We start from the raw sequence: 27590 nt of genomic DNA, 5'->3' as shown, positions 1-27590 counted from the left end.
CAAGGAGAGCAAACAGAGTGAACAGGTATGCAAGACCGAAGTAACACGGAACTGCCAGAGCGTCGATCAGAGCTGCTTGTGGACCTCTTGATCTTGACACATACCTTGGAAGCTTGGCGTTTAGACGAGACGCCATCAGATCCAACTCCGTAACCCCCCACCTGAGGGTTATCATTGTGAATTCTTCCAGATGAAGAGCCCACTTCCCGGGATGAAAAGTCTGCCTGCTCAGAAAATCCACTTCCCAGTTGTCCACCCCTGGGATGTGGATGGCAGAGAGGAGACAATCGCGAGACTCTGCCCACTGGAGAATGCGAGTCACCTCCTTCATAGCTAAGGAACTCCAAGTTCCTTCCTGGTGGTTGATGTATGCCACCGAGGTGATGTTGTCTGATTGGAATCTGATAATCCGGACCAAACTTAGTTGAGGCCAGAGAGTTGAAGATTGCTCTCAACTCTAAGATGTTTATGGGGAGAGAAGACTCCACTCGAGTCAAAAGACCCTCAGCCTTTTAAGAACCCCAAACTACTCCCCATCCTGACAGGCTGGCATCTGTGGTCACAATCACGCAGGATGGTCTCAGGAAGCATGTACCCTGAGACAGATGGTCCTGCGAAATCCACCAAGATAGAGAGTCTCTTGTTAGGGGATTTAGAACTATCCTCTGTAAGAGATCTGAGTGGTCTCTGTTCCATTGTCTGAGCATGCATAACTGTAGAGGTGTCAGATGGAAACGAGCAAAAGGAATAATGTCCATGTAAGCAACCATTAGACCAATTATCTCCATACACAGAGCCACTGATGGACGGATAGAAGACTGAAGTGAACGTCAAGAAGCAAGAATTTTGGATTTTCTGACATCCATCAGAAAAATCTTCATGGACAGATAATCTATGATCGTTCCCAAAAAGCATACCCTGGTGTCTGGTACCAGGGAGCTCTTTTCCATATTTACTTTCCATCCGTGTGTATGAAGAATTAACAACAGAGTGTCTGTATGAGATTTTGCTAAAAGAAAAGATGGCTCCTGAACCAACATATCATTCAGGTATGGCACCACTGCTATCGCTTGAGATCTGACCAACGCCAAAAGGGCACCTAGAACCTTTTTAAAGATCAGAGGAGCCGTGGCAAGGCCGAAGGGAAGAGCAACAAATTGGAAGTGTTTGTCTAAAAAGGCAAACCTCAGGAATTGGTGATGTTGCCTGTGAATGGGAACATGAAGATACGCATACTTCAGGTCTATGGTAGACATGAACTGACCCTCCTGAATCAAGGGTAGAATGGAGCGTATAGTCTCCATTTTGAATGATTGAACCTTGAGAAATTTGTTGAGACACTTGAGATCCAATATGGGTCGTAAAGTTTCCTCCTTTTTGGGAACCACAAAAACGTTTAAATAAAATCCTGGACCCTGTTCCACTACAGGAACTGGGACAATCACTCCCAGAGAAGATAGGTCCTTTATGCAATTCAAGAAGGCCTCTCTCTTCACCTGTTTTGCAGATAACTTTGACAGGATAAATCTGCCACTTGGGGGACAAGACTTGAACCCTATCCTGTATCTCTGGGATACTACTTCCACACCTGTCTTGCTTGTCTCCTTACACATGTTAATTGTTTGAGCCACATGTGTATTTGATGTCTTCACATCCTTTTAACTTGCAAAATAAAGAAAAGTTGCACCGCTTGTTGCTCCCGATATCGTGTTTTGTAGCTGCTTTGGATTTGACCGAGTGAGCACAGAAGGGCGCACCAATCTGAGTTCAGAGAAACTTGTTGAACACTCGTGAGTGGCTGCCAGAGTGAAAGTGACACCTTGCTTGACCTATCACAGCCCAGCATATGTGACGTCTGATATAGGAGGCGAGTTCTGGAAGAACCAAGCCCATGCTGCCTGTCGGCTCCACACAGAGCAGGAGAAAGGGATACAGATCTTGGGGCAGCATTAGAGCCTCTTAGGACCAGGCGAGTCACGAACCTGCAGTGGAAAGCGGGTAAGTGGAGCTGTAGCTGTAGCAGTCAAGCTTTAATGTATGTTCCAAGGCTGCACTGTTTTATATACTGAGACTTTAGAACTGCAAGGTGTATTTGTATCTGGCAATTGGGCTAATGAAAGTGAGAACTCTCCATGGAAACTATTGTTTGAATTAGTAGCCCATCCCTGAAGGTATACTAGGAACCTATCTCTATTATTGTATTTAGCTACTACTTCTACAGCCCAAGGATCTGGGACATCGACGATCCAAACTTGCCGAAAAAAGGAAAACCTGCCCCCTACTTGGCCAAGACTGCATTTATGCTGACTTAGACTCAGAGGAAGGTTTCTTGGTTTGCTTCCCCTTATTCCAAGGCTAACTGGACCTCCATGAAGTCCTGGATTGTTTCGGCTTGGAAGAGGAAGCCTTTTGTCCCTGGAAGTTATGAAAGGAACGAAAATTAGAATTCTGGTGACCCTTAGGTCTAGCCTTTTTGTCTTGAGGTAGGAAAGATACCTTTCCACCAGTAAGGATTTGGAAATGATCTCAGCCAGACCAGGACCAAATAAAGTCTTGCCCTTAAAGGGTAAAGACAGAAGTTTTGATTTGAATATTACATCTGCAGACCATGATTTTAGCCACAGAGCTCTGCGGGCTAGAAGAGCAAGGCTAGCAATCTTGACTCTGAGCCTAACAACTTGCATGCTGACATCACATATAAAAGTATTAGCCAGCTTTAGAGCTTTGATCCTATCTTGAATCTCCTCTATAGTAGACTCTTCTGAAATTAGCTCAGACAAGGAATCACACCAATAAGATGCTGCACCCGCAACCGTAGCAATATATGCAACTGGTTGCCATTGTGAACCCTAATGAACGTACATCTTTCTTAAGTAAGCTTCCAGCTTCTTATCAATAGGTTCCTTGAAAGTAGAGCTATCCTCAAGAGGGATAGTAGTTCTTTTGGCTAGAGTAGATATAGAGCCCTCTACCTTAGGTACACTGTGTCAAGAGTTAGCAACAGGAAACATTTTCTTGAAAACATGAGACGGGGAAAAGGGAATACCTGGCTTTTCCCATTCCTAAACTATAATTTCCGACATACTATCTGGAACTGAAATACCTCTACAGATGAAGGTTTGACATCAAACACTCTGTTAAGCTTACTAGACTTCTTAGGAGTCTCAGCGACAGTAGAGTCTGAGTCCTCCAAAGTAGCAATGACCTCCTTCAAGAGCAATCGGAGGTGCTCCAGCTTAAATCTAAAATTAACCTCCTCTGGATCTGCTGTACTAGTCACCGCAGTCTCAGAGTCAGAGATCTCACCCTCAGAAGCCACTGAGGAATGATCTTCAGATAACTGAGACTGACTAAAGCAGATTTAGCAGAGTCAGAATTCTTAGTATGAGATATATTCTTAGATTTCCTTTTTCTCTTACCAGCCATAGGGAAGGCTGCTAAAGCCACATAAACCACAGAAGTTATTTGTGCAGCAAAATTGCCTGGTAAATAAACACCCCCAGGAACTTGTTGAGAGGAACCACAGCACACTGCATGTAAAACTACTAAAGCTTGGGACATTTGAGGAGAAAGCTAAGGCATGGCACAGACACCATTATCCTGAGAGACAGATGGCTCTGAGAGGGAATCTGATTTTTTAGACATTAAAGCTTTATTTAAGCATGTGGAACAAAGCTGCGCAGGAGGAATAATCTGAGCCTCCAAGCAATATAAGTATTTTTTAAATGACAAAGCAATGATATCATTAGATTCCATCTTTCTCTTTAAAAATGATTCCCAAAAGCAATTGTTTAGATTTTATCAGAAATAAAAATAAAATCTCTTAAAATGTTTTCTAACACCAAAATTCTGATCTTCTAGATCACAAGCCAACTTTTAATTTATTCTGGCTACAAATGATAAGGATTGAACTAAAATTCTTGGCAGGCAAGAATCACTATGAAAACAAATAGACACCGCTATACTTCAGCTTTGCTGAGGTAGACTTACCCACTGGTGACCAGGAAACCCACTAGCAAAATATGCAATAATCTAACTAAGGAGGTGATCAGTAACCGGCAAACAGACTCAGATGATATGGACCCTCCAGTGACGCTCCGCTCTCCAAGCCGGTAGTGAGAAGCTAAGCCGAAAGGGAAAAGCGGAGAGCAAAAGAAAACTTGCTGCGCCATAATCAAAGCGCGTGAAATCCAAAACGAAACTCTGATTCCTCACAAGGAATGAAGAAGCGCCATAAAAGTATAACCTCCACTGATCACACACATTTTACAAGTGCAGTATACAATAAGAGTCTTAGGGGTATATTTAACATAGTGCGAACGGACATGATACAATGTAGCGTATCATGTCTGCTGCACATCGATAAATGCATCATACGCTGTCGGCATTTATCATTGCACAAGCAGTTCACCAGAACTGCTGGTGCAATGCCGCCCCCTGCAGATTTGCGGCCAATCGGCTACTAGCAGGGGGTGTCAATCAACCAGATCGTATTCGATCAGGTTGATTTCTGTCTGCGGCCTCAGAGCAGGTGGACAAAATATGGAGCAGCTGTCTTTAGACCTCCGCTTCATAACTTCTGTTTCCGGCGAGCCTGAAGGCTCACACGGAAACAGGGGCATCAAGCTCCATACTCAGTCTAATTTTAATAAAGATTACCCTTCTCAGTGCCAGCCTCAGATAAAAACAGGGGAAGATAACATTAACCCCTTAATCTCCATAAAGCCATCTCAAGTGCCCTGACAGTACTGCCCATATATATATATATATATATATATATATATATCCCCTATAAGAGGCTAAATTTGTCCCATAAGATGTCCACAGAGGGTTAACCTCTAAAGTTCTGGGTCCTTCCAACTCTAGAAGGAAAAAGCACTTACCTGTGGATCCAGCTGTAGGGCAGGAACAGCTCCTCAGATATGACAGGTTCAGCCGACCTCTGACAGGGACCTGTAGGCAGGGACAGAACTACAGGGGGTGCAGAGGTCGCAATTGTGACCGGGATCCCGAGGGTGGGGGCCCAGCTTAAAACCCCCCCAAAAAACCTTGACCTGCCACTGCCTGCACTGATATCATGTGAGTGTGATGTGATGCTTCACTAGTGTCTCTGTCTTTGATTACAGGGGTTAGTGTTTCTGTTTTACCCATTGGTGTTTATGTGTGGGGGGCTGGACCATGTCACAGATTACTGTGGTCACTTTATAAAGTACTGGGGCGGGTAGGGTCAGGCCAGCCATCTCACCAGCAGATTACAGACTGTGTCACTAACTCACTATATACAGTACTGGTCAGACCATCTCACAGACTGTGGGCACAGGGTACCTCCTTTTGCAGACATGTAATCTGATTCACATTTTTTTTTCTGTGTTAAATGTAAAAAAAAAATAATTAAAAAATTATATGTATCAAATTCACATTTTTTGGGGGGTGGGGGCACTTCTTGCACCTGGGCCCTGTAGTTTCTAGTTACGCCTCTGCCTGTCTGAAAAGAAAAGCAGAGTAACTTACCCTGATTTTCTATTGAGGGCAGTATTCCCTCTAAGGACAGTTTGTTTTGTGTGCAGCCCAGCATTGAAACAGTTAACAAGAGAACCATACCTTGCCATCTGCATTGTACAGTGTTTGCTAATTGCAGGGTGTGGTTACTTAATTAACTGTTTCACTGCTGGGCCGCACACAAAACTGGCCTTAGAGGGAACACTGATTGAGGGGTAGCATATACTGTTAGAAGGTAACTGCTAACAACCCCATTACTCTACTAAAGAGATGTACATGGACACAGCTTGACCCTAATCCTTGCTTGCAGGGAAAAGTACCCATTAAAGGATTAAAATCTTCAGACACTATCTTCACACATCCTCTGGATGTTCAAGGCAAAGAATCACTGGGGATTATGGGTAATGGGAGTGACACTTAACAGCTCTGCTGGGGTGTCCTTTGCCTCCTCCTGCTGGCCAGGAGTTGAATTCCCACTAGTAATTGGAATGGATTTGTGGACTCTCCATGCTATTGGAAAGAAATATGAGTTTAAAACACTGCACACATAACCACATATAATACTTACACACTCACTCACACACACACATATATATACTGTATATATATATATATATATATATATATGTATGTACTGTATATTTATAAATACACACATTTAGCACCTTTTCATATGCAATATCCCATTAAATCACTGTTAAAACTTTTTTTGTTTCAATAATTAACCTTCAGTTTACATTTAATATTTATAAATATTAGTTAAATACTTAGCTAAATAATGTATAGCATAAATGTTTATTATTATTATTATTATTATTATTATATTCAAGCTTTAGCGCTTTACTTCAGGTCTCCAAAAGTGCTAATTTTCCAGTGTATTTTGTACTGTGCTCGAGCAGAACACTTAACCCACTACTTGTAATATTGACGATATCCATTCATTGTATAAGGAGAGCAAAAAAATTGTCAGCTGCATTAAGATTTTAGGGTAAACCTTTTTCTTTTACCATTCACTTAAAATAACAGATTTACGCTATTCTTAACACAGGGTCTACCTCATTCTGTAGTTACTCAAACATGGAACTGTTCTATTGAGAGTCAATAGACCAATTTCTCATTATAATTAACTATGTTTCAATCTTATTTGTTGAAACTTTTGTTTCAGCATGTTTTAGATTTTTTTATTTTTTTAAACATTTTTAATTTGCATATTTATTTCAAAGAAAGAATATTTAAAAACACTATTAAAAACAGGGGCACTTTCATTCATCAAAGTTTAGAAAGCAGCCGTTTTGTTTAAAAACTTACCTCTCTCCTCTTCACAGCTGGAGCAGCTTCCCCTGCTCGGAGATCCTCTCTTCACACGTTAACAATGACTAATCTGACTTCCTCCAATAACGGCATGGCATCAGGCAATGATTCCCCTGGGGGGAAAGCCATGATTGGAGGAAGCCGGATTAGTCATTGTTGACGTATGAAGAGAGGATATCCGGGTGGGGGAAGCTGCTCTGGCTGTGAAAAGAAGAAAGGTAAGTTTTTAAACAAAATGGCTGCTTTCTAAACTTTGATGAACGAAAGTGCCCCTGTTTTTAATAGTATTTTTAAAACCCGGGCTTTTATTCATCAAAGTTTACCTTCACTTTAAGGATTTCTTCATCTTTACTAAATAATAATTTACATATTTACTTAAAAGAATTTCCTCTACATTTTGTTTCCAACAGGATCACGTTTATGAGTTGCTCAACACAATCGATGCCTGTCAGTGTTACTTTGATATTGTAAGTATTGCGTGTCTTTGGTGATCATAAAATGTGTTAGAAATAAGCTACAATCAAATATTTGTTTTAGAAGTACAACTTTATGTATCAAATTTAAACATTATTGGCTAGATTACAAGTGGAGTGTAAAATAGTGCTTTTCTGAGCGAGATATTTGCCCTCCACTTAATAATACAGGCGCACGCAAATGTGCCCTGGTATAACAAGTTGAGCGCAATGTGAACGCGACCTTGTTGCAGTATTAACCAGCCAGTTGTATTTCCCATTTACGGGCACATCTTAAAATTGTGCTCCACTTGTAATCTAGCTCTATATAAAGAAGTAAAAGGTTGTAAACATGAGTATAAACTGTTTTCAAAAATATACAGGGTTAGAGTTACACAGCTGTAGGAATAGTTTAAAGGGACATGAAACTTAAAAAATGTTTTTCATTATTCAGATACAGAATACCATTTTAAAAAGAGGTTTCTACTTTACTTCTATTATCAAATTTGCTTCATTCTTATGTTATTTATTGAAGAGATATCTAGATAGGTAGCGTGCACATGTCTGAAATGACAGAAAATAGTGCTGGCATCTAGTGCTGCAGACACGTGCATACTCCTGAGCTTACATACTTGCTTTTCAACAAATGATAACCAGAATACAAAGAAAATTTGATAATAGAAGTATATTAGAAAGGTGTTTAACATTGTATGTTCTACATGAAATACATTTTTGGATTTTATGTCCCTTTAACCCCTTAATGACCGCAGCACTTTTCCATTTTCTGTCCGTTTGGGACCAAGGCTATTTTTACATTTTTGCGGTGTTTGTGTTTAGCTGTAATTTTCCTCTTACTCATTTACTGTACCCACACATATTATATACCGTTTTTCTCGCCATTAAATGGACTTTTCATCATATCTTATAATTTACTATAAAAAACATTATAAAATATGAAGGAAAAATGGAAAAAAACACACTTTTTCTAACTTTGACCCCCAAAATCTGTTACACATCTACAACCACCAATAAACACCCATGCTAAATAGTTTCTAAATTTTGTCCTGAGTTTAGAAATACCCAATGTTTACATCTTCTTTGCTTTTTTTGCAAGTTATAGGGCCATAAATACAAGTAGCACTTTGCTATTTCCAAACCACTTTTTTTTCAAAATTAGCGCTAGTTACATTGGGACACTAATATCTTTCAGGAATCCCTGAATATCTATTGACATGTATATATTTTTTTTTAGAAGACATCCCAAAGTATTGATCTAGGCCCATTTTGGTATATTTCATGCCACTATTTCACCGCCAAATGCGATCAAATAAAATTTTTTTTTCACTTTTTCACAAATTTTTTCACAAACTTTAGGTTTCTCACAGAAATTATTTACAAACAACTTATGCAATTATAGAATAAATGGTTGTAAATGCTTCTCTGGGATCCCCTTTGTTCAGAAATAGCAGACATATATGGCTTTGGCTTTGCTTTTTGGTAATTAGAAGGCTGCTAAATGCCACTGCGCACAATACGTGTATTATGCCCAGCATTGAAGGGGTTAATTAGGGAGCATGTAGGGAGCTTCCAGGGTTAATTTTAGCTTTAGTGTAGTGTAGTAGACAACCCCAAGTATTGATCTAGGCCCATTTTGGTATATTTCATGCCACCATTTCACCTCCAAATGCGATCAAAGTAAAAAAAAATGTTAATTTTTTCACAATTTTAGGTTTCTCACTGAAATTATTTACAAACAGCTTGTGCAATTATGGCACAAATGGTTGTAAATTCTTCTCTGGGATGCCCTTTGTTCAGAAATAGCAGACATATATGACTTTGGCGTTGCTTTATGGTAATTAGAAAGTCGCTAAATGCTGCTGCGCATCACACGTGTATTATGGCTAGCAGTGAAGGGGTTAATTAGGTAGTTTGTAGGGAGCTTGCAGGGTTAATTTTAGCTTTAGTGTAGAGATCAGCCTCCCACCTGACACATCCCACCCCCTGATCCCTCCCAAACAGCTCCCTTCTCTCCCCCACCCCACAATTGTCCCCGCCATCTTAAGTACTGGCAGAAAGTCTGCCAGTACTAAAATAAAAGTTTTTTTTTTTTTAAAGAAAAAAAAAAAAAGCATATTTACATATGCTGTGTTTAGGATCCCCCCCTTAACCCCCAACCTCCCTGATCCCCCCCAAAACAGCTCTCTACGCCTCCCTCTCAGCCTTATTGGGGGCCATCTTGGGTACTGGCAGCTGTCTGCCAGTACCCATTTTGAACAATCAAATGTTTATTATTATTTTTTTTAAATTTCTGTACTGTAGCTCAATCGCCCCCCACCCCCCCACCACCTAAATCACACAAGGGCTTTTTTATTTATTTAAATTTTGTCCCACTTTGTGTTTTGGGGACACATTTTTTCCGTAGTGTAGCGGTTCCCACCCGCTCCCTCCCCGTGCACGCGCCCGCCCCCGCCCCCTCGTGCACGTGCGCACGCCCGCGTGCGCCCCCGGACTCCCCCGCCCACGATCCCGCCCCCCTCCACATGACCAGGGCCATCGATGGCCGCCACCCACCTCCCATACCGGCTCCCACCCACCAACGATACCGGCCATCGATGTCCGGTGCAGAGAGGGCCACAGAGTGGCTCTCTCTGCATCGGATGGCCGTGAAAGGTTATTGCAGGATGCCTCCATATCGAGGCATCACTGCAATAACCGGAAAGCAGCTGGAAGCGAGCAGGATCGCTTCCAGCTGCTTTCCACACTGAGGACGTGCAGGGTACGTTCTCAGGCATTAACTGCCTTTTTTCTGAGGACGTACCCTGCACGTCCTCAGTCGTTAAGGGGTTAAATAGGCACTCCTTGACTCTTTCACTCATTTATGCCCGGTGGTCATCACTTGCATGTGCACACACTACTTACCCACAAAACATATTACTAAGACAAACCTATGCATACCACAGTACATTTTCTTATTTTGCTGTACTAGTTAGCTAGGTTTACATAACATAAAATGTAAGATATCATGGAGTGTATTACAAATGAAATCCCTCTAAGAAAAGGTTCCATTATTATCCCTATATATCTATATCTATATATACAGTCATGGCCAAAAATATTGGCACCCCTGCATTTCTGTCAGATAATGCACCACTTCGCCCAGTAAATTGTTGCAATTACAAATATTTAGGCATTCTCATGTTTATTTCTTTTTTGTTTATATTGGTTTGACACAAAGAAGTGGAGAAAAAAAAAATCTGACACATTCTACGCAAAACTCAAAAAATGGATTGGACAAAATTATTGAAACTTTCTCAAAATTGTAAGAAATAATTGCATTCAAAGTTCGTGATGCTCCTGCAATTTGTAATTAAACTCACCTGTATCAATTAACAGGTGCTGACAATATAGAAATCACACTGGCAACCTAATAAATGGTGAAACAATTACTCAACTTTTCTGTTTTGTGTCTCTGTGTGCCACACTGAGCATGAAGAAGAGAAAGAGCAGCAAAGACTTGTCTGAGGATTTGAGAACAAAAATTGTGGAAAAGCATGGACAATCTCAAGGTTACAAATCCATCTCCAGATATCTTAATATTACTGTGTCCACTGTACCAACATTGTCAAGATGTTTACAGCCCATGGCACAGTAGCTGATGTTCCTGGACGTGGACGAAAGAGAAAAGTTGATCAAAGTTGCAACCAAGGATTGTTCAAATGGTGGATAAAGAACCTTGATCAACTTCCAGACAAATTTAAGCTGGCCTTCAGGCACAGGGTACACATGTGTCAGCTCGCACTATACATCACCATCTGAATGAAAAGGGATGCTTTGGTAGGAGATCCAGGAGGACCCCACTGCTGACACAAAAACATAAAAAAAGCCAAATTGGAGTTTGCCAAAATTTACCTGAGGAAGCCAAAATCCTTTTGGGAGAATGTGCTGTGTACAAATAAAACAAAATTACAGTTTTTTGGTAAATCCCATCATTTTACTGTTTTCAGAAAAAGAAATGAGGCTTTTAAAGAAAAGAATACAGTCCCTACAGTCAAACATGGTGGAGGTTCACTGATGTTTTGGGGTTGCTTTGCTGCTTCAGGCACTGGATGTCTTGACTGTGTGCATAGAATTATGAAATCTAAAGAATACCAAAGAATTCTGTAGGGCAATGTAAGGCCCAATTTCAGAAAGTTGGGTCTTCGTCAGAGGTCATGGGTCTTACAGCAGGACAATGACCGAACACATAGCACACATACAAAAAGCACCCAGAAATGGTTTAAAACAAAGCACTGGAGAGTACTAAAATAGCCAGCAATGATTCCAGATCTCAATCCCATAGAGCACCTGTGGAAAGATCTGAAAACAGCAGTTGGGAAAAGGAACCCTTCCAATCTGAGAGACCTGGAGCAGTTGGCGAAAGAAGAGTGGTCCAAAATTCCAGTAAAGAGGTATAAGAAACTCATTGATGGTTACAGGAAGCAATTGATTTCAGTTATTTTTTCCAAAGCGTGTGTTACCAAATATTAAATTGAGGGTGCCAACAATTTTGTCCAGTCCATTTTTGGAGTTTTGCGTGGAATGTGTCAGGTTTGGCTTTTTTTCTCCACTTTTTTATGTCATACCCAGGGCCGCCACTAGATATTTTGGGGCCCCTGACTTAACCATTTATCAGGCCCCCCACTCCTTTGACATGTGCAATTTTTTACCAAGTGACTAAAACATATATGCACGTTATTCTTAAGTGTAGTCAAACTTGGAAATGTTGCATAGGTAGTAACACACAAACACAGAAACACTCAGACACACTCATACACTAAAACACACACTCATACATAAGGATTCACATATAGACACTCTAGCAGACATGAAAAGAAACACACAAACACACTCAGACACAAACACCCAAACAGACACTCAGCACTTGTTTACATTGACCTGACAAGTAATGAGGTAGACTACAGTTTTGTCAAAAAAAGAGATTTACAAGACAAAATATGGAGTACTGATTATCTTTTTGTCAAGGAAGATGCCAACTAAATGATGACAACAGCATGAAGTGGCTAAAAGGAAGGGCCCTGAACTGCCTAAACAATGATTTAAAGGTTAAATGGTGGATTGATGACTTTCGAAAAGGTCTCATTAGTCTCAAAGTCTGTAGAAAGATGTGAATAATCAGTAGTAAGTTCAAAATGTCCTAATAAGAACCAGACAATGGACACACACACACACACAAACTCAAACACAAACTTGCACATACACCCAAGAAAACACCGACAGAGATAGCCTCAGAAAACACACAAAGACATACACACACACAGAGACACCCACAGAAAACACACAAAGACATAAACACACAGAGAGACACCCACATAAAACACACAAAGACATACATACACACACTCCCTCACTGAGACATCCACAGAAAACACACAAAGGCATACAAACACACACACTCTCACAGAGACACCTACAGAAAATGCACAAAGACATGCACACACCCTCACAGAGACACCCACAGAAAACACACAGACATACGCACACACCCTCACAGAGACATCCACAGAAAACACACAAAGACATACACACCTACCCTCACAGAGGCATCCAGAGAAAATACACAAAGACATACATACACACACCCTCACAGAGACACCCATAGAAAATGCACAGACATACACACCCACATTCACAGAGAGATTCACAGAAAATGCACAAAGACTGACACACACACCCTCACAGAGAGACCCATAGAAAAAAAAATACATACACACTCATAGAGACACAAACAAAAGCACAAAGACATATACACAGACACCCACAGAAACACTCACAGGAGGTAACATTTCTGCACATTGCATCCCCTAAATCAACAGTTTGTGACATGCATTATAAAAATAAATAGCAGAAATTAAGAGATCACTTTTTAAAGAATCATATTTGTAAATGTGCAAACAAAAATAATTCTGTGAATTTAAAATGGTACATTAATGATCTGTCAGAATGGGTAGATGAAAAAAAGTAATTTTGAAAGTTTGACAAATGTTTGGGTCCCCCCCCATTTTCCCCAACCAAGAGCACCCCTTTAAATATGGTGTACACATGTTCCCATCTGTCAGCTGTAATTAATGATTTTGAGAATGCTGTACTCTATAAGGTCTTGGTGGAACCATAAGCTGTGGTACTCAGTCTCATACCATTAGATCTGGTTAAATGCAGGATTTAGGCTTGTTTGCATGTATTTTAAAATTAAGTCAGCTGTAGTGTAAACTGAACAGTGTTAAGTTAACCCGCCTCATTTCAAACATTATGCAATCTTAGCCTGAGTATATGACATTTTATGCAGATGTAAACATTTTAGCTAAAATGCCTCCTGGCATCTGGAAAGTCCTTGCATAAAGGGGCAGTAAACTGGAATGTAAAATATATATATATATATATATATATATATATATATTAATAAAAAAACCTCATATCTGCCAAAAGGGCACCTTCCATTTGTGTATTGTGGAGGAAACATTTCTGCATGGTTTTAAATATATAATTTCTACCGAATTGTCAAATAATCATAAATACACTGCTGCATATTGCTAAAAAAATGTGTTTTTATGGACCCCTGGCCCCACCATACAACTACTTCCACACTGAAGTTACAATCCAAAATTGCACAAAGAAATAAAAAAACATTTACTAAGTAAGTCCTACCTCCTCTGCAAATGAAATTGATTTGCCGTCTGGCTCAGGCACACACTGTACAAATAGAAAAATGATTAAAAATACACTTTATTTAACATATATACAGACTTAACAATTTCTAGAATTGGGAATATAAAGAGGTGGGTATAAGTATGTATAAGTCCATAAAATGCATAAATGGATTCTCCTCCTGATTTAAGATGCTGGTATTTTCTATCCACCCCAAAAACAGGTTGGCATATGTGGGTGCACAGCATGTACCCATTACTGTGCCCCTTTTCTGTAGGTATACCTTATTGTTAAACATAAAATAGTTGTGTTTTAACACAAAATCTAATAAATCTACGATAAACTCGTCCTCTACATTGCCTGTAGGGTTTACCGTTTTTTGAAAATATTGTACAGCTTCCATACCCAATGTATGAGGGATATTTGAGTATAAACTTTCTACATCTATACTCCCAAGCAGGGTATTTTCTTGTACAATCACATTCTCTAAACATTTTAGAACATCCTTTGTGTCTTGGACGTACAAGGTTAATGTGTGTACAACATTTTTCATTTTTTAGTCAATGAATACACCGACATTCTCTGTAAGACATCCCAACACTATTGGTCTCCCAGGTGGTTCCTTTTGACTTTTGTGTATTTTAGGGAGACTATAAAACTTTGCCACTCTAGCTAACAAATTACACATATATTGGTATTCAGCCTTTGTTATTAGTCTTTAACCATAGCCTCTATGCAACAATGATTTTAACTTATTGGTAAAGTGTTCTGTGGGGTCATGTTTCATAATATGGTAATTTTCTTTAATTTTCTTTATTATCAAGTATGTTTTGGCACATTTTCAAATATTGTGCATTACTCATAATAACCATATTCCCACCCTTGTCTGCACTTTTTATGGTTATCTCTGGATTATTTTTTAATTCATTCAAAGCCCTTCTCTCTTTGAAACTCAGGTTCTTCCTGATTTTACTTTTGCTGTTAAGTGCTTCAAGTTCGGTGGTTACCAGAGAAACACATTTATCTATAGTTGGATATTTCGAAATTGTTGGCATGAAATTACTTTTGGGTTTTACCACACTATCCCTAGGTACATATTGGGGATTATCATTCTCGTTTAATAGAGTTACCATTAGATTCACCATCTCGTGGTCATCCTCCTCAATCCCCATATCATTTAGACAGTTTGTATTAGAATCTTTATGATATTTATATAGGGCAAGCTTCCTGGTGAATAAATGTGTGACTTTTACCCAATTAAATGTGTCAAATCTTGAAATGAGTATAAAGTAAAGTCCTTTGGATAGAAGAGTGTAATGTTCTTTTCTTAATTTGATACCTCCTAGATTAATGATTTGTAAATCCCTATAATTTATTTCTGTTTGTTTGGGGGTTTGTTTCTGTTTTGTTGCCTGCTTCTTATAGTTCTTTTTGGGGGGAACAGGTTCCTCTCTAAAAAAAATCCTTGTAATGGAGGGTTCAGTTGTTGCAGTAATTACATTTGCTGTTGTTGTTTGTGTTTATTCCTCATGGAGGGTTCTGACTCTGTGGATGAGTTATCTGACGTGTTCGGTTAACCCCTAGTGTCTTGTGTATATCTGGGATTTCTTCGTTTATAGTTTGCTTTATATATATTCCCTTTCTGGTGATCTGACCAGTCTCTTTGAAGTTTCCTATTTTTGGTTTCACTCAGTTTCTCTTTCAATTTATCAATATGAAACTTTAGTTTCTGATCCAAAGTTTCAAAGTCTTTATGTGATGTAAACTTATTTGTTTGTATTTTGGCATCCTCAACTAATTTAGTTAATTGTACATATTGTTTTCTTTCATACTCTAATGTGAGTTTCATAAGATCTAAAGAACACTGTGTTAGGATTTCTTGCCATCTTAAAAACATAATTTATGCTTACCTGATAAATTTATTTCTCTTGTAGTGTATCCAGTCCACGGATCATCCATTACTTATGGGATATTAACTCCTCCCCAACAGGAAGTGCAAGAGGATTCACCCAGCAGAGCTGCTATATAGCTCCTCCCCTAACTGCCATTACCAGTCATTCGACCGAAAACATGCAGAGAAAGGAAAACCATAGGGTACAGTGGTGACTGTAGTTTAATGGAAAAATTACCTGCCTTAAAGTGACAGGGCGGGCCGTGGACTGGATACACTACAAGAGAAATAAATTTATCAGGTAAGCATAAATTATGTTTTCTCTTGTTAAGTGTATCCAGTCCACGGATCATCCATTACTTATGGGATACCAATACCAAAGCTAAAGTACACGGATGACGGGAGGGACAGGAAGGCTCTTTATACGGAAGGAACCACTGCCTGAAGAACCTTTCTCCCAAAAACAGCCTCCGAAGAAGCAAAAGTGTCAAATTTGTAAAATTTGGAAAAAGTATGAAGAGAAGACCAAGTTGCAGCCTTGCAAATCTGTTCAACAGAAGCCTCATTCTTAAAGGCCCAAGTGGAAGCCACAGCTCTAGTAGAATGTGCTGTAATTCTTTCAGGAGGCTGCTGTCCAGCAGTCTCATAGGCTAACCGTATTATGCTACGAAGCCAAAAGGAGAGAGAGGTAGCCGAAGCTTTTTGACCTCTCCTCTGACCAGAATAAACGACAAACAGGGAAGACGTTTGTCGAAAATCCTTAGTTGCCTGTAGATAAAATTTCAGGGCACGGACTACATCTAGATTGTGTAGCAGACGTTCCTTTTTTTCGAAGAAGGATTAGGACACAAAGATGTAACCACAATCTCTTGATTGATATTCCTGTTAGTGACCACCTTAGGTAGGAACCCAGGTTTAGTACGCAGAACTACCTTGTCTGAATGAAAAATCAGATAAGGAGAATCACAATGTAAGGCAGATAACTCAGAGACTCTTCGAGCCGAGGAAATCGCCATTAAAAACAGAACTTTCCAAGATAACAACTTGATATCAATGGAATGAAGGGGTTCAAACGGAACCCCCTGTAAAACATTAAGAACTAAGTTCAAACTCCATGGTGGAGCAACAGTTTTAAACACAGGCTTGATCCTAGCTAAAGCCTGACAAAAAGCTTGATCGTCCGGAACTTCTGACAGACGTTTGTGTAAAAGAATGGACAGAGCTGAAATCTGTCCCTTTAAGGAACTAGCGGATAAACCCTTTTCTAAACCTTCTTGTAGAAAAGACAATATCCTCGGAATCCTAACCTTACTCCATGAGTAACTCTTGGATTCGCACCAATATAAGTATTTGCGCCATATCTTATGGTAAATCTTTCTGGTAACAGGCTTCCTAGCCTGTATTAAGGTATCAATAACTGACTCAGAAAAACCACGTTTTGATAAAATCAAGCGTTCAATTTCCAAGCAGTCAGCTTCAGAGAAATTAGATTTTGATGTTTGAAGGGACCCTGGATCAGAAGGTCCTGTTTCAGAGGTAGCGACCAAGGTGGACAGGATGACATGTCCACTAGATCTGCATACCAAGTCCTGCGTGGCCATGCAGGCGCTATTAGAATCACTGATGCTCTCTCCTGTTTGATTCTGGCAATCAATCGAGGAAGCATCGGGAAGGGTGGAAACACATAAGCCATCCCGAAGGTCCAAGGTGCTGTCAAAGCATCTATCAGAACCGCTCCCGGATCCCTGGATCTGGACCCGTAACGAGGAAGCTTGGCGTTCTGTCGAGACGCCATGAGATCTATCTCTGGTTTGCCCCAACGTCGAAGTATTTGGGCAAAGACCTCCGGATGAAGTTCCCACTCCCCCGGATGAAAAGTCTGACGACTTAAGAAATCCGCCTCCCAGTTCTCCACTCCCGGGATGTGGATTGCTGACAGGTGGCAAGAGTGAGACTCTGCCCAGCGAATTATCTTTGATACTTCCATCATTGCTAGGGAGCTTCTTGTCCCTCCCTGATGGTTGATGTAAGCTACAGTCGTGATGTTGTCCGACTGAAACCTGATGAACCCCCGAGTTGTTAACTGGGGCCAAGCCAGAAGGGCATTGAGAACTGCTCTCAATTCCAGAATGTTTATTGGTAGGAGACTCTCCTCCTGATTCCATTGTCCCTGAGCCTTCAGAGAATTCCAGACAGCGCCCCAACCTAGTAGGCTGGCGTCTGTTGTTACAATTGTCCAGTCCGGCCTGCTGAATGGCATCCCCCTGGACAGATGTGGCCGAGAAAGCCACCATAGAAGAGAATTTCTGGTCTCTTGATCCAGATTCAGAGTAGGGGACAAGTCTGAGTAATCCCCATTCCACTGACTTAGCATGCACAATTGCAGCGGTCTGAGATGTAGACGTGCAAAGGGTACTATGTCCATTGCTGCTACCATTAAGCCGATCACCTCCATGCATTGAGCTACTGACGGGTGTTGAATGGAATGAAGGACACGGCATGCATTTTGAAGCTTTGTTAACCTGTCTTCTGTCAGGTAAATCTTCATTTCTACAGAATCTATAAGAGTCCCCAAGAAGGGAACTCTTGTGAGTGGAAAGAGAGAACTCTTCTTTTCGTTCACCTTCCATCCATGCGACCTTAGAAATGCCAGTACTAACTCTGTATGAGACTTGGCAGTTTGAAAGCTTGAAGCTTGTATCAGAATGTCGTCTAGGTACGGAGCTACCGCAATTCCTCGCGGTCTTAGTACCGCCAGAAGAGCACACAGAACCTTTGTGAAGATTCTCGGAGCCGTAGCCAATCCGAATGGAAGAGCTACAAACTGGTAATGCCTGTCTAGAAAGGCAAACCTTAGATACCGGTAATGATCTTTGTGAATCGGTATGTGAAGGTAAGCATCCTTTAAATCCACTGTGGTCATGTACTGACCCTTTTGGATCATGGGTAAAATTGTCCGAATAGTTTCCATTTTGAACGATGGAACTCTTAGGAATTTGTTTAGGATCTTTAAATCCAAGATTGGCCTGAAAGTTCCCTCTTTTTTGGGAACCACAAACAGATTTGAGTAAAACCCTTGTCCTTGTTCCGACCGCGGAACCGGATGGATCACTCCCATTAATAAAAGATCTTGTACGCAGCGTAGAAACGCCTCTTTCTTTATTTGGTTTGTTGACAACCTTGACAGATGAAATCTCCCTCTTGGGGGAGAGAATTTGAAGTCTAGAAGGTATCCCTGAGATATGATCTCTAACGCCCAGGGATCCTGGACATCTCTTGCCCAAGCCTGGGCGAAGAGAGAAAGTCTGCCCCCCACTAGATCCGTTCCCGGATCGGGGGCCCTCGATTCATGCTGTCTTAGGGGCAGCAGCAGGTTTCCTGGCCTGCTTGCCCTTGTTCCAGGACTGGTTAGGTCTCCAGCCTTGTCTGTAGCGAGCAACAGCTCCTTCCTGTTTTGGTGCAGAGGAAGTTGATGCTGCTCCTGCTTTGAAATTACGAAAGGAACGAAAATTAGACTGTCTAGCCTTAGGTTTGGCTCTGTCTTGAGGCAGGGCATGGCCTTTACCTCCTGTAATGTCAGCGATAATTTCTTTCAACCCGGGCCCGAATAAGGTCTGCCCTTTGAAAGGTATATTAAGCAATTTAGATTTAGAAGTAACGTCAGCTGACCAGGATTTTAGCCACAGTGCTCTGCGTGCCTGAATGGCGAATCCGGAATTCTTAGCCGTAAGTTTAGTTAAATGTACTACGGCATCTGAAATAAATGAGTTAGCTAACTTAAGGGCTTTAAGCTTGTGTGTAATCTCATCTAATGGAGCTGATTCAAGTGTCTCTTCCAGAGACTCAAACCAAAATGCTGCTGCAGCCGTGACAGGCGCAATGCATGCAAGAGGTTGCAATATAAAACCTTGTTGAACAAACATTTTCTTAAGGTAACCCTCTAATTTTTTATCCATTGGATCTGAAAAGTCACAGCTATCCTCCACCGGGATAGTGGTACGCTTAGCTAAAGTAGAAACTGCTCCCTCCACCTTAGGGACCGTTTGCCATAAGTCCCGTGTGGTGGCGTCTATTGGAAACATCTTTCTAAATATTGGAGGGGGTGAGAACGGCACACCGGGTCTATCCCACTCCTTAGTAACAATTTCAGGAAGTCTCTTAGGTATAGGAAAAACGTCAGTACTCGCCGGTACCGCAAAATATTTATCCAACCTACACATTTTCTATGGTATTGCAACTGTGTTACAATCATTCAGAGCCGCTAACACCTCCCCTAGTAATACACGGAGGTTTTCCAGCTTAAATTTAAAATTTGAAATATCTGAATCCAGTTTGTTTGGATCAGAACCGTCACCCGCAGAATGAAGCTCTCCGTCCTCATGTTCTGCAAATTGTGACGCAGTGTCTGACATGGCCCTAATATTATCAGCGCACTCTGTTCTCACCCCAGAGTGATCACGCTTACCTCTTAGTTCTGGTAATTTAGCCAAAACTTCAGTCATAACAGTAGCCATATCCTGTAATGTGATTTGTAATGGCCGCCCAGATGTACTCGACGCTACAATATCACGCACCTCCCGAGCGGGAGATGCAGGTACTGACACGTGAGGCGAGTTAGTCGGCATAACTCTCCCCTCGTTGTTTGGTGAAATATGTTCAATTTGTACAGATTGACTTTTATTTAAAGTAGCATCAATACAGTTAGTACATAAATTTCTATTGGGCTCCACTTTGGCTTTAGCACATATAGCACAGATATCTTCCTCTGAATCAGACATGTTTAACACACTAGCAAATAAACTAGCAACTTGGAAATACTTTTCAAGTAATTTACTATAATATGAAAACGTACTGTGCCTATAACAAGCACAGAAAAAGTTATGACAGTTGAAAATTAATAAACGGAAAAGTTATAGCATCAAATCTTTGTAAAAAACACAATTTTAGCAAAGGATTGCTCCCATTAGCAAAGGATAACTAACCCTGATAGCAGAAAAAAAAAAAAAAAAAAAATACAGAAATAAACGTTTTTTTTTTTATCACAGTCAACTACAATCTCACAGCTCTGCTGTGAGTGATTACCTCCCTCAAAACAAGTTTTGAAGACCCCTGAGTTCTGTAGAGATGAACCGGATCATGCAGGGAAGACAATAAACTTCTGACTGAATTTTTTGATGCGTAGCAAAAGCACCAAAAAAGGTCCCTCCCCCTCACACATAACAGTGAGAGAGATCAGTAAACTGTCATAAATTAAATAAAACGACTGCCAAGTGGAAAAAAATAGTGCCCAAAACATTTTTTCACCCAGTACCTCAGAAAATTAAACGATTTTACATGCCAGCAAAAAATGTTTAACATTAATAAATTGAGTGTTATTAAAAAGCCTGTTGCTAGTCCCTGCAAATTAGGCTAAAGTTTTATGCATACAGTATAATTCCAGTGAAGTGCCATTCCCCAGAATACTGAAGTGTAAAATATACATACATGACAGCCTGATACCAGTTGCTGCTACTGCATTTAAGGCTGAGTTTACATTATATCGGTATGGCAGAATTTTCTCATCAATTCCATTGTCAGAAAATAATAAGCTGCTACATACCTCTTTGCAGATTAATCTGCCCGCTGTCCCCTGATCTGAAGTTTACCTCTCCTCAGATGGCCGAGAAACAGCAATATGATCTTAACTACTCCGGCTAAAATCATAGAAAAACTCAGGTAGATTCTTCTTCAAATTCTACCAGAGAAGGAATAACACACTCCGGTGCTATTATAAAATAACAAACTTTTGATTGAAGGTATGAAACTAAGTATAATCACCACAGTCCTCTCACACATCCTATCTATTCGTTGGGTGCAAGAGAATGACTGGTAATGGCAGTTAGGGGAGGAGCTATATAGCAGCTCTGCTGGGTGAATCCTCTTGCACTTCCTGTTGGGGAGGAGTTAATATCCCATAAGTAATGGATGATCCGTGGACTGGATACACTTAACAAGAGAAATAAAGTTTGCATCACTGATATGGAAGGAGGGTGCTAATTAAATGCGTAATCCCCTTGGGATGAGTTTATTTTTAACTTAATTCTCCAAACTAAAGATCTCCCAAAACGATTATACTTGTTTTTCATGATTTTGGCAATACTTTTAAAAGCTTCTTCAGTATTAGTAGCTTGTGGACATACATTTCCCACATTTAAAGTAAACATTCTTTCTGCTTCTTGTTTCCATTTATCGAAATCAATAGTTGAGGATAAGTAGCCCGCCATAGCTACCTATACTCAATACCTGTTAGTTCCCAAATTTGTGAGTGTGAATTAAATCACTACATACAATATTGTGTTTAGGGAAGTTTAAGGATTTTGTGGCATTTAAGCCAAGTGTTGAATTAAGCACTATATACTTATAGAAAAATGGTTAAAAATACACTTTATTTAACATATATACAGACTTAACAATTTCTATAATTGGGAATATAAAGAGGTGGGTAATGTCACAGCCACTCCTTTTGATTCAGTCTATATCCCAACACAAAGTTAAAAACATGGGGCCATATAGTTAAAAACATGGGGCCATATAGCCAGAGGGAATGGTATGAGTGGAAAGATGTACTAGGGACAGTCAGAAACAACAAGCATTCATTCAAATATCATACAGCCTATGGACTCAAAGGCGCCATCCTGCCTGCGTACTGCTGTGATTTAACACAGTCAGCCGATTTCTGACTCAGTTCCTAATAAAATCTCTGGCATCAGCATTCACCTATCATAGTGACACTCAGTATAGTTCTAATCGGAACCATCTAACCACTAATGTTATAGGATACGGAATAGCTTAATCAGCGTATCACTTAAATATCATTTGTCAGTCCTACATGGGTTATGGATGGTGTACTAAGTATCAACCAAAAAAGTTTCAAAAAAGTATCAAATAGTGTAATGCTGAAGCGGCAGTCACAGCTGCTACTTTCTCAAACAACCACCCCCTGGCCCCGCCCACCGACACGTTTCATCACTATGCGTGACTTTGTCAGGGCTTAGGGCCGGCCCAGCCATACACTCCTCTGGATATACTCACCAGTTGCCGTGGTAACGACTTATTGTATGCGGAAGTGTTCACCGCATAGGCGTTCGTAGTGTATACTTGTAACAGCATTTATTTCTCAATGTCTATAGCCATTTACAGCTATCGTTAGTGGATATGTGGATCGTAAATCCCACAAGAAGAAATGCAGGTTTGAGAAAACTTGGTATATACATATAAATGGTTAAAATGATCAAGGACACATTTCATAAAATGTTATTTAGAGCCAGACGTAAGTCACAAAGGCTTTGGTTAAGTAACAACTAAAGTTTTTAGAGACCTTGCATTGTATTATGACACTGATTGTATTTTATATGTTTTTTGCAGAAAGATCCCAATTGTTCGTGCTACTCCTGTCATTTATTGTAGACTTCGGTGTGTGAATTTCTATGGGCATATTCATCCTTAGAATTCATCATTATGTACACTACACACCTATGAATTGTCACTGTTTGCAAAGGACATTAAAGTGAGGGCACTTAGAAGGGCATCTTTGAACAGCCACTTGGTTAGGGAATGGTATTGATAGCAATCGGATCCTATCCATATTATTTGGATCTTAATCATATCAGAGTACTATTAGGTAATTACCGAATAGTTTATTTATTAGCCCTCGTTATTCATAGTTTACATGAGGGTGATATCTAATAAGTATAATGGAGCCAAAAATAGGGGAGAGAGGTATTAGTCCCAAAACAGATCCATCATCTACTATTTAAATATTTTTCATATCAGAGTACTGCTAGATAGTTACAGGAAACTCTTATAGGATATTGCTTCATTGAGACCCTTTGGGGAAGCTGACTGTAATTTGTGGATCCATCTACATTCTTTTTGCAGGAACATTCTGTTGATGTTGCCTCTTCTCCTATTTAATTTTAGTTTTTCGATGGCAAAATATTGAATGTCATATTTATTGTGTCTATGCACATTGTTCATATGTTGTGCGACAGGCACATTGCGGTTCCATTTTATATCCCCTATGTGTCCAAGTACTCTCGTTCTCAATTCCCTTGATGTTTCCCCTACATAGATTAGGGGGCATTTGCACATAGCTACATAGATTACTCTATTGGATCTACAATTCAGAAAGCCAGCTATTTCATATCTTTTGTTTGTTTTGGGATATACAAAAAACTTCTTTTGATGCTTGACATCTACCACATTTAAAGAAACCCTTTGTTTCTTTCAACCATGTCCTTGGTTTACACACTGTACAAACTTAAGTGTCAAGTTTGTCTCACACTGTGCATAGTGGTTTAGTGCACACTCAGAAATCCTAATGCTTTACTCCTTGTAATGACATTACCCATCCTTAATAGCACTCTGCTGCAGCACCCTCTGGTGGCTGCCAAAGTTTAAAAATAAATAAATATATATATATATATATATATATATATATATATATATATATTTATATTTAAATAATAGTTGTGCTTGCCTCATGGGGCCCCCTGGCCCAGTGGGCCCCTGACAGGAGTCACCCCTGTCACCCCCTGATTGTGACCCTGGTCATAACAATATTAACAAAAGAAATAAACATGAGAATGCCTAAACATTTGTAATTGCAACAATTTTCTGGGCGAAGTGGTGCATTATCTGACAGAAATGCAGGGGTGCCAATATTTTTGGCCATGACTGTGTATATACATATATAGGGATAAGTTGGGGTATTAATAATGGCACCTTTTTTTAGAGGGATTTCCTTTTTAATACACTCTATAATATCTTATGTTATGTACACCTAGCTTTGGCGCCAAATGTAACTGACTACCCCCAGTTTTGCTTTTAAACATTACTGTGAATCTGCTGGCGAGTGCCAGGGTTTCTGTGTGTTGTGTTGATAATGTTTGTAATGTTTCCCTGTGGGCCTGTCACCCAGGCTGCTCAGGGGTTAACTGCCTGGGTTGCTGCAAACTGTGCAGCTGTCTGACAGTGTTCAGGACTGTGGAGTTTACAGTAGCTTAGGATGTGTACCTAGTCCAGTCTGTGAGTGCGGTCCATTCCTGTGTTTTGTGTATATATATATATATATATATATATATATATATATATATATATATATATATATATATATATATATATATATATATAATATTAGGTTTGATTCGCACCACTTCACTTATTTTCACTAACTTATAAGTTAATATCAGATCAGCAGTGTGCTCGGGGGGAAAAGTTTATTTAAATAATAAATTGAATGAGAAAATTGTGGGGAGATTAATCCTCACTTTAGATCCCTTTATCCGGGACCAGAGTATAGGGTTAAATTTATCTAATAACTAGCAATTCCTATAAAGGTCTACTTCCCCTTTAAATTCCTTACCACTATGTGCTCAAAAACATAATTTATGCTTACCTGATAAATGTATTTCTCTTGTGGTGTATCCAGTCCACGGATCATCCATTACTTGTGGGATATTCTCCTTCCCAACAGGAAGTTGCAAGAGGATCACCCACAGCAGAGCTGCTATATAGCTCCTCCCCTAACTGCCATATCCAGTCATTCGACCGAAGACAAGCAGAGAAAGGAGAAACCATAGGGTGCAGTGGTGACTGTAGTTTAAAATTAAAAAATACCTGCCTTAAAATGACTGGGCGGGCCGTGGACTGGATACACCACAAGAGAAATAAATTTATCAGGTAAGCATAAATTATGTTTTCTCTTGTAAGGTGTATCCAGTCATCCATTACTTGTGGGATACCAATACCAAAGCTAAAGTACACGGATGAAGGGAGGGACAAGGCAGGTACTTAAACGGAAGGTACCACTGCCTGTAAAACCTTTCTCCCAAAAATAGCCTCCGAAGAAGCAAAAGTATCAAATTTATAGAATTTTGAAAAGGTATGAAGCGAAGACCAGGTCGCCGCCTTGCAAATCTGTTCAACAGAAGCCTCATTTTTAAAGGCCCATGTGGAAGCCACAGCTCTAGTAGAATGAGCTGTAATCCTTTCAGGAGGCTGCTGGCCAGCAGTCTCATAAGCTAAGCGGATTATGCTTCTTAGCCAAAATGAAAGAGATGTTGCCGAAGCCTTTTGGCCTCTCCTCTGTCCAGAGTAGACAACAAACAAAGCAGATGATTGACGAAAATCTTTAGTAGCTTGTAAATAATACTTTAAAGCACGAACCACGTCAAGATTGTGTAATAGACGTTCCTTCTTTGAAGAAGGATTAGGACACAATGATGGAACAACAATCTCCTGATTGATATTCTTATTAGATACCACCTTAGGTAAAAACCCAGGTCTGGTATGCAGAACTATCTTATCTGCATGGAAGATCAGATAAGGAGAATCACATTGTAAGGCAGATAACTCGTAAACTCTACGAGCCGAGGAAATAGCTACCAAAAAAAGAAGTTTCCAAGATAAAAGTTTAATATCTATGGAATGAAAAGGTTCAAATGGAACCCCTTGAAGAACTTTAAGAACCAAATTTAAGCTCCATGGCGGAGCAACAGGTTTAAACACAGGCTTGATTCTAACTAAAGCCTGACAAAATGCCTGAACGTCTGGAACATCCGCCAGACGCTTGTGCAAAAGAATAGACAGGGCAGAAATCTGTCCCTTTAAGGAACTAGCTGACAATCCTTTTTCCAATCCTTCTTGGAGAAAAGATAATATCCTGGGAATCCTGACCTTACTCCATGAGTAGCCCTTGGATTCGCACCAATAAAGATATTTATGCTATATCTTATGATAGATTTTCCTGGTGACAGGCTTTCGTGCCTGAATTAAGGTATCAATGACTGACTCGGAGAAGCCACGCTTTGATAAAATCAAGCGTTCAATCTCCAGGCAGTCAGTCTCAGAGAAATTAGATTTGGATGGTTGAAAGGACCTTGAAGTAGAAGGTCCTGTCTCAGCGGCAGAGTCCATGGTGGAAAGGATGACATGTCCACCAGATCTGCATACCAAGTCCTGCGTGGCCACGCAGGCGCTATCAAGATCACCGGTGCTCTCTCCTGCTTGATTTTGGCAATCAGACGAGGGAGCAGAGGAAACGGTGGAAATACATAAGCCAGGTTGAAGGACCAAGGCGCTGCTAGAGCATCTATCATCGTTGCCTTGGGGTCCCTGGACCTGGATCCGTAACAAGGAAGTTTGGCGTTCTGGCGAGACGCCATGAGATCCAGTTCTGGTTTGCCCCAACGATGAATCAATTATGCAAACACCTCCGGATGGAGTTCCCACTCTCCCGGATGAAAAGTCTGTTGACTTAGAAAATCCGCCTCCCAGTTCTCTACACCTGGGATATGGATAGCTGATAGGTAGCAAGAGTGAATCTCTGCCCAGCGAATTATCTTTGAGACTTCTAACATCGCTAGGGAACTCCTTGTTCCCCCTTGATGGTTGATGTAAGCCACAGTCGTGATGTTGTCCGACTGAAATCTGATGAACCTCATTGTCGCTAGCTGAGGCCAAGCCTGAAGAGCATTGAATATCGCTCTTAGTTCCAGAATGTTTATTGGAAGGAGTGTCTCCTCCTGAGTCCACAATCCCTGAGCCTTCAGAGAGTTCCAGACTGCCCCCCAGCCTAGAAGGCTGGCATCTGTCGTTACAATTGTCCAATCTGGCCTGCGAAAGGTCATTCCCTTGGACAGATGGACCCAAGATAGCCACCAGAGAAGAGAATCCCTGGTCTCTTGATCCAGATT

The 27590-nt window shown here is 40.4% G+C and overlaps 1 protein-coding gene across 1 annotated transcript in view; it reads left to right on the top strand.

Moving 5' to 3' along the window:
* NCKAP1L (NCK associated protein 1 like) overlaps nt 1–27590 on the top strand; it is a 605812-nt gene that overhangs the window by 116389 nt on the left and 461833 nt on the right. The window contains exon 4 of the mRNA XM_053708267.1: nt 7221–7277. Within this exon, the coding sequence (XP_053564242.1) occupies nt 7221–7277 (57 nt within the window). The remainder of the gene's footprint in view (nt 1–7220; nt 7278–27590) is intronic.

Source organism: Bombina bombina, chromosome 3, assembly GCF_027579735.1.
Source record: "Bombina bombina isolate aBomBom1 chromosome 3, aBomBom1.pri, whole genome shotgun sequence".
Taxonomy (NCBI): Eukaryota; Metazoa; Chordata; class Amphibia; order Anura; family Bombinatoridae; genus Bombina; species Bombina bombina.
Note: the sequence above shows the minus strand (reverse complement) of the source record. Positions and strands in the feature narration are given on the sequence as shown.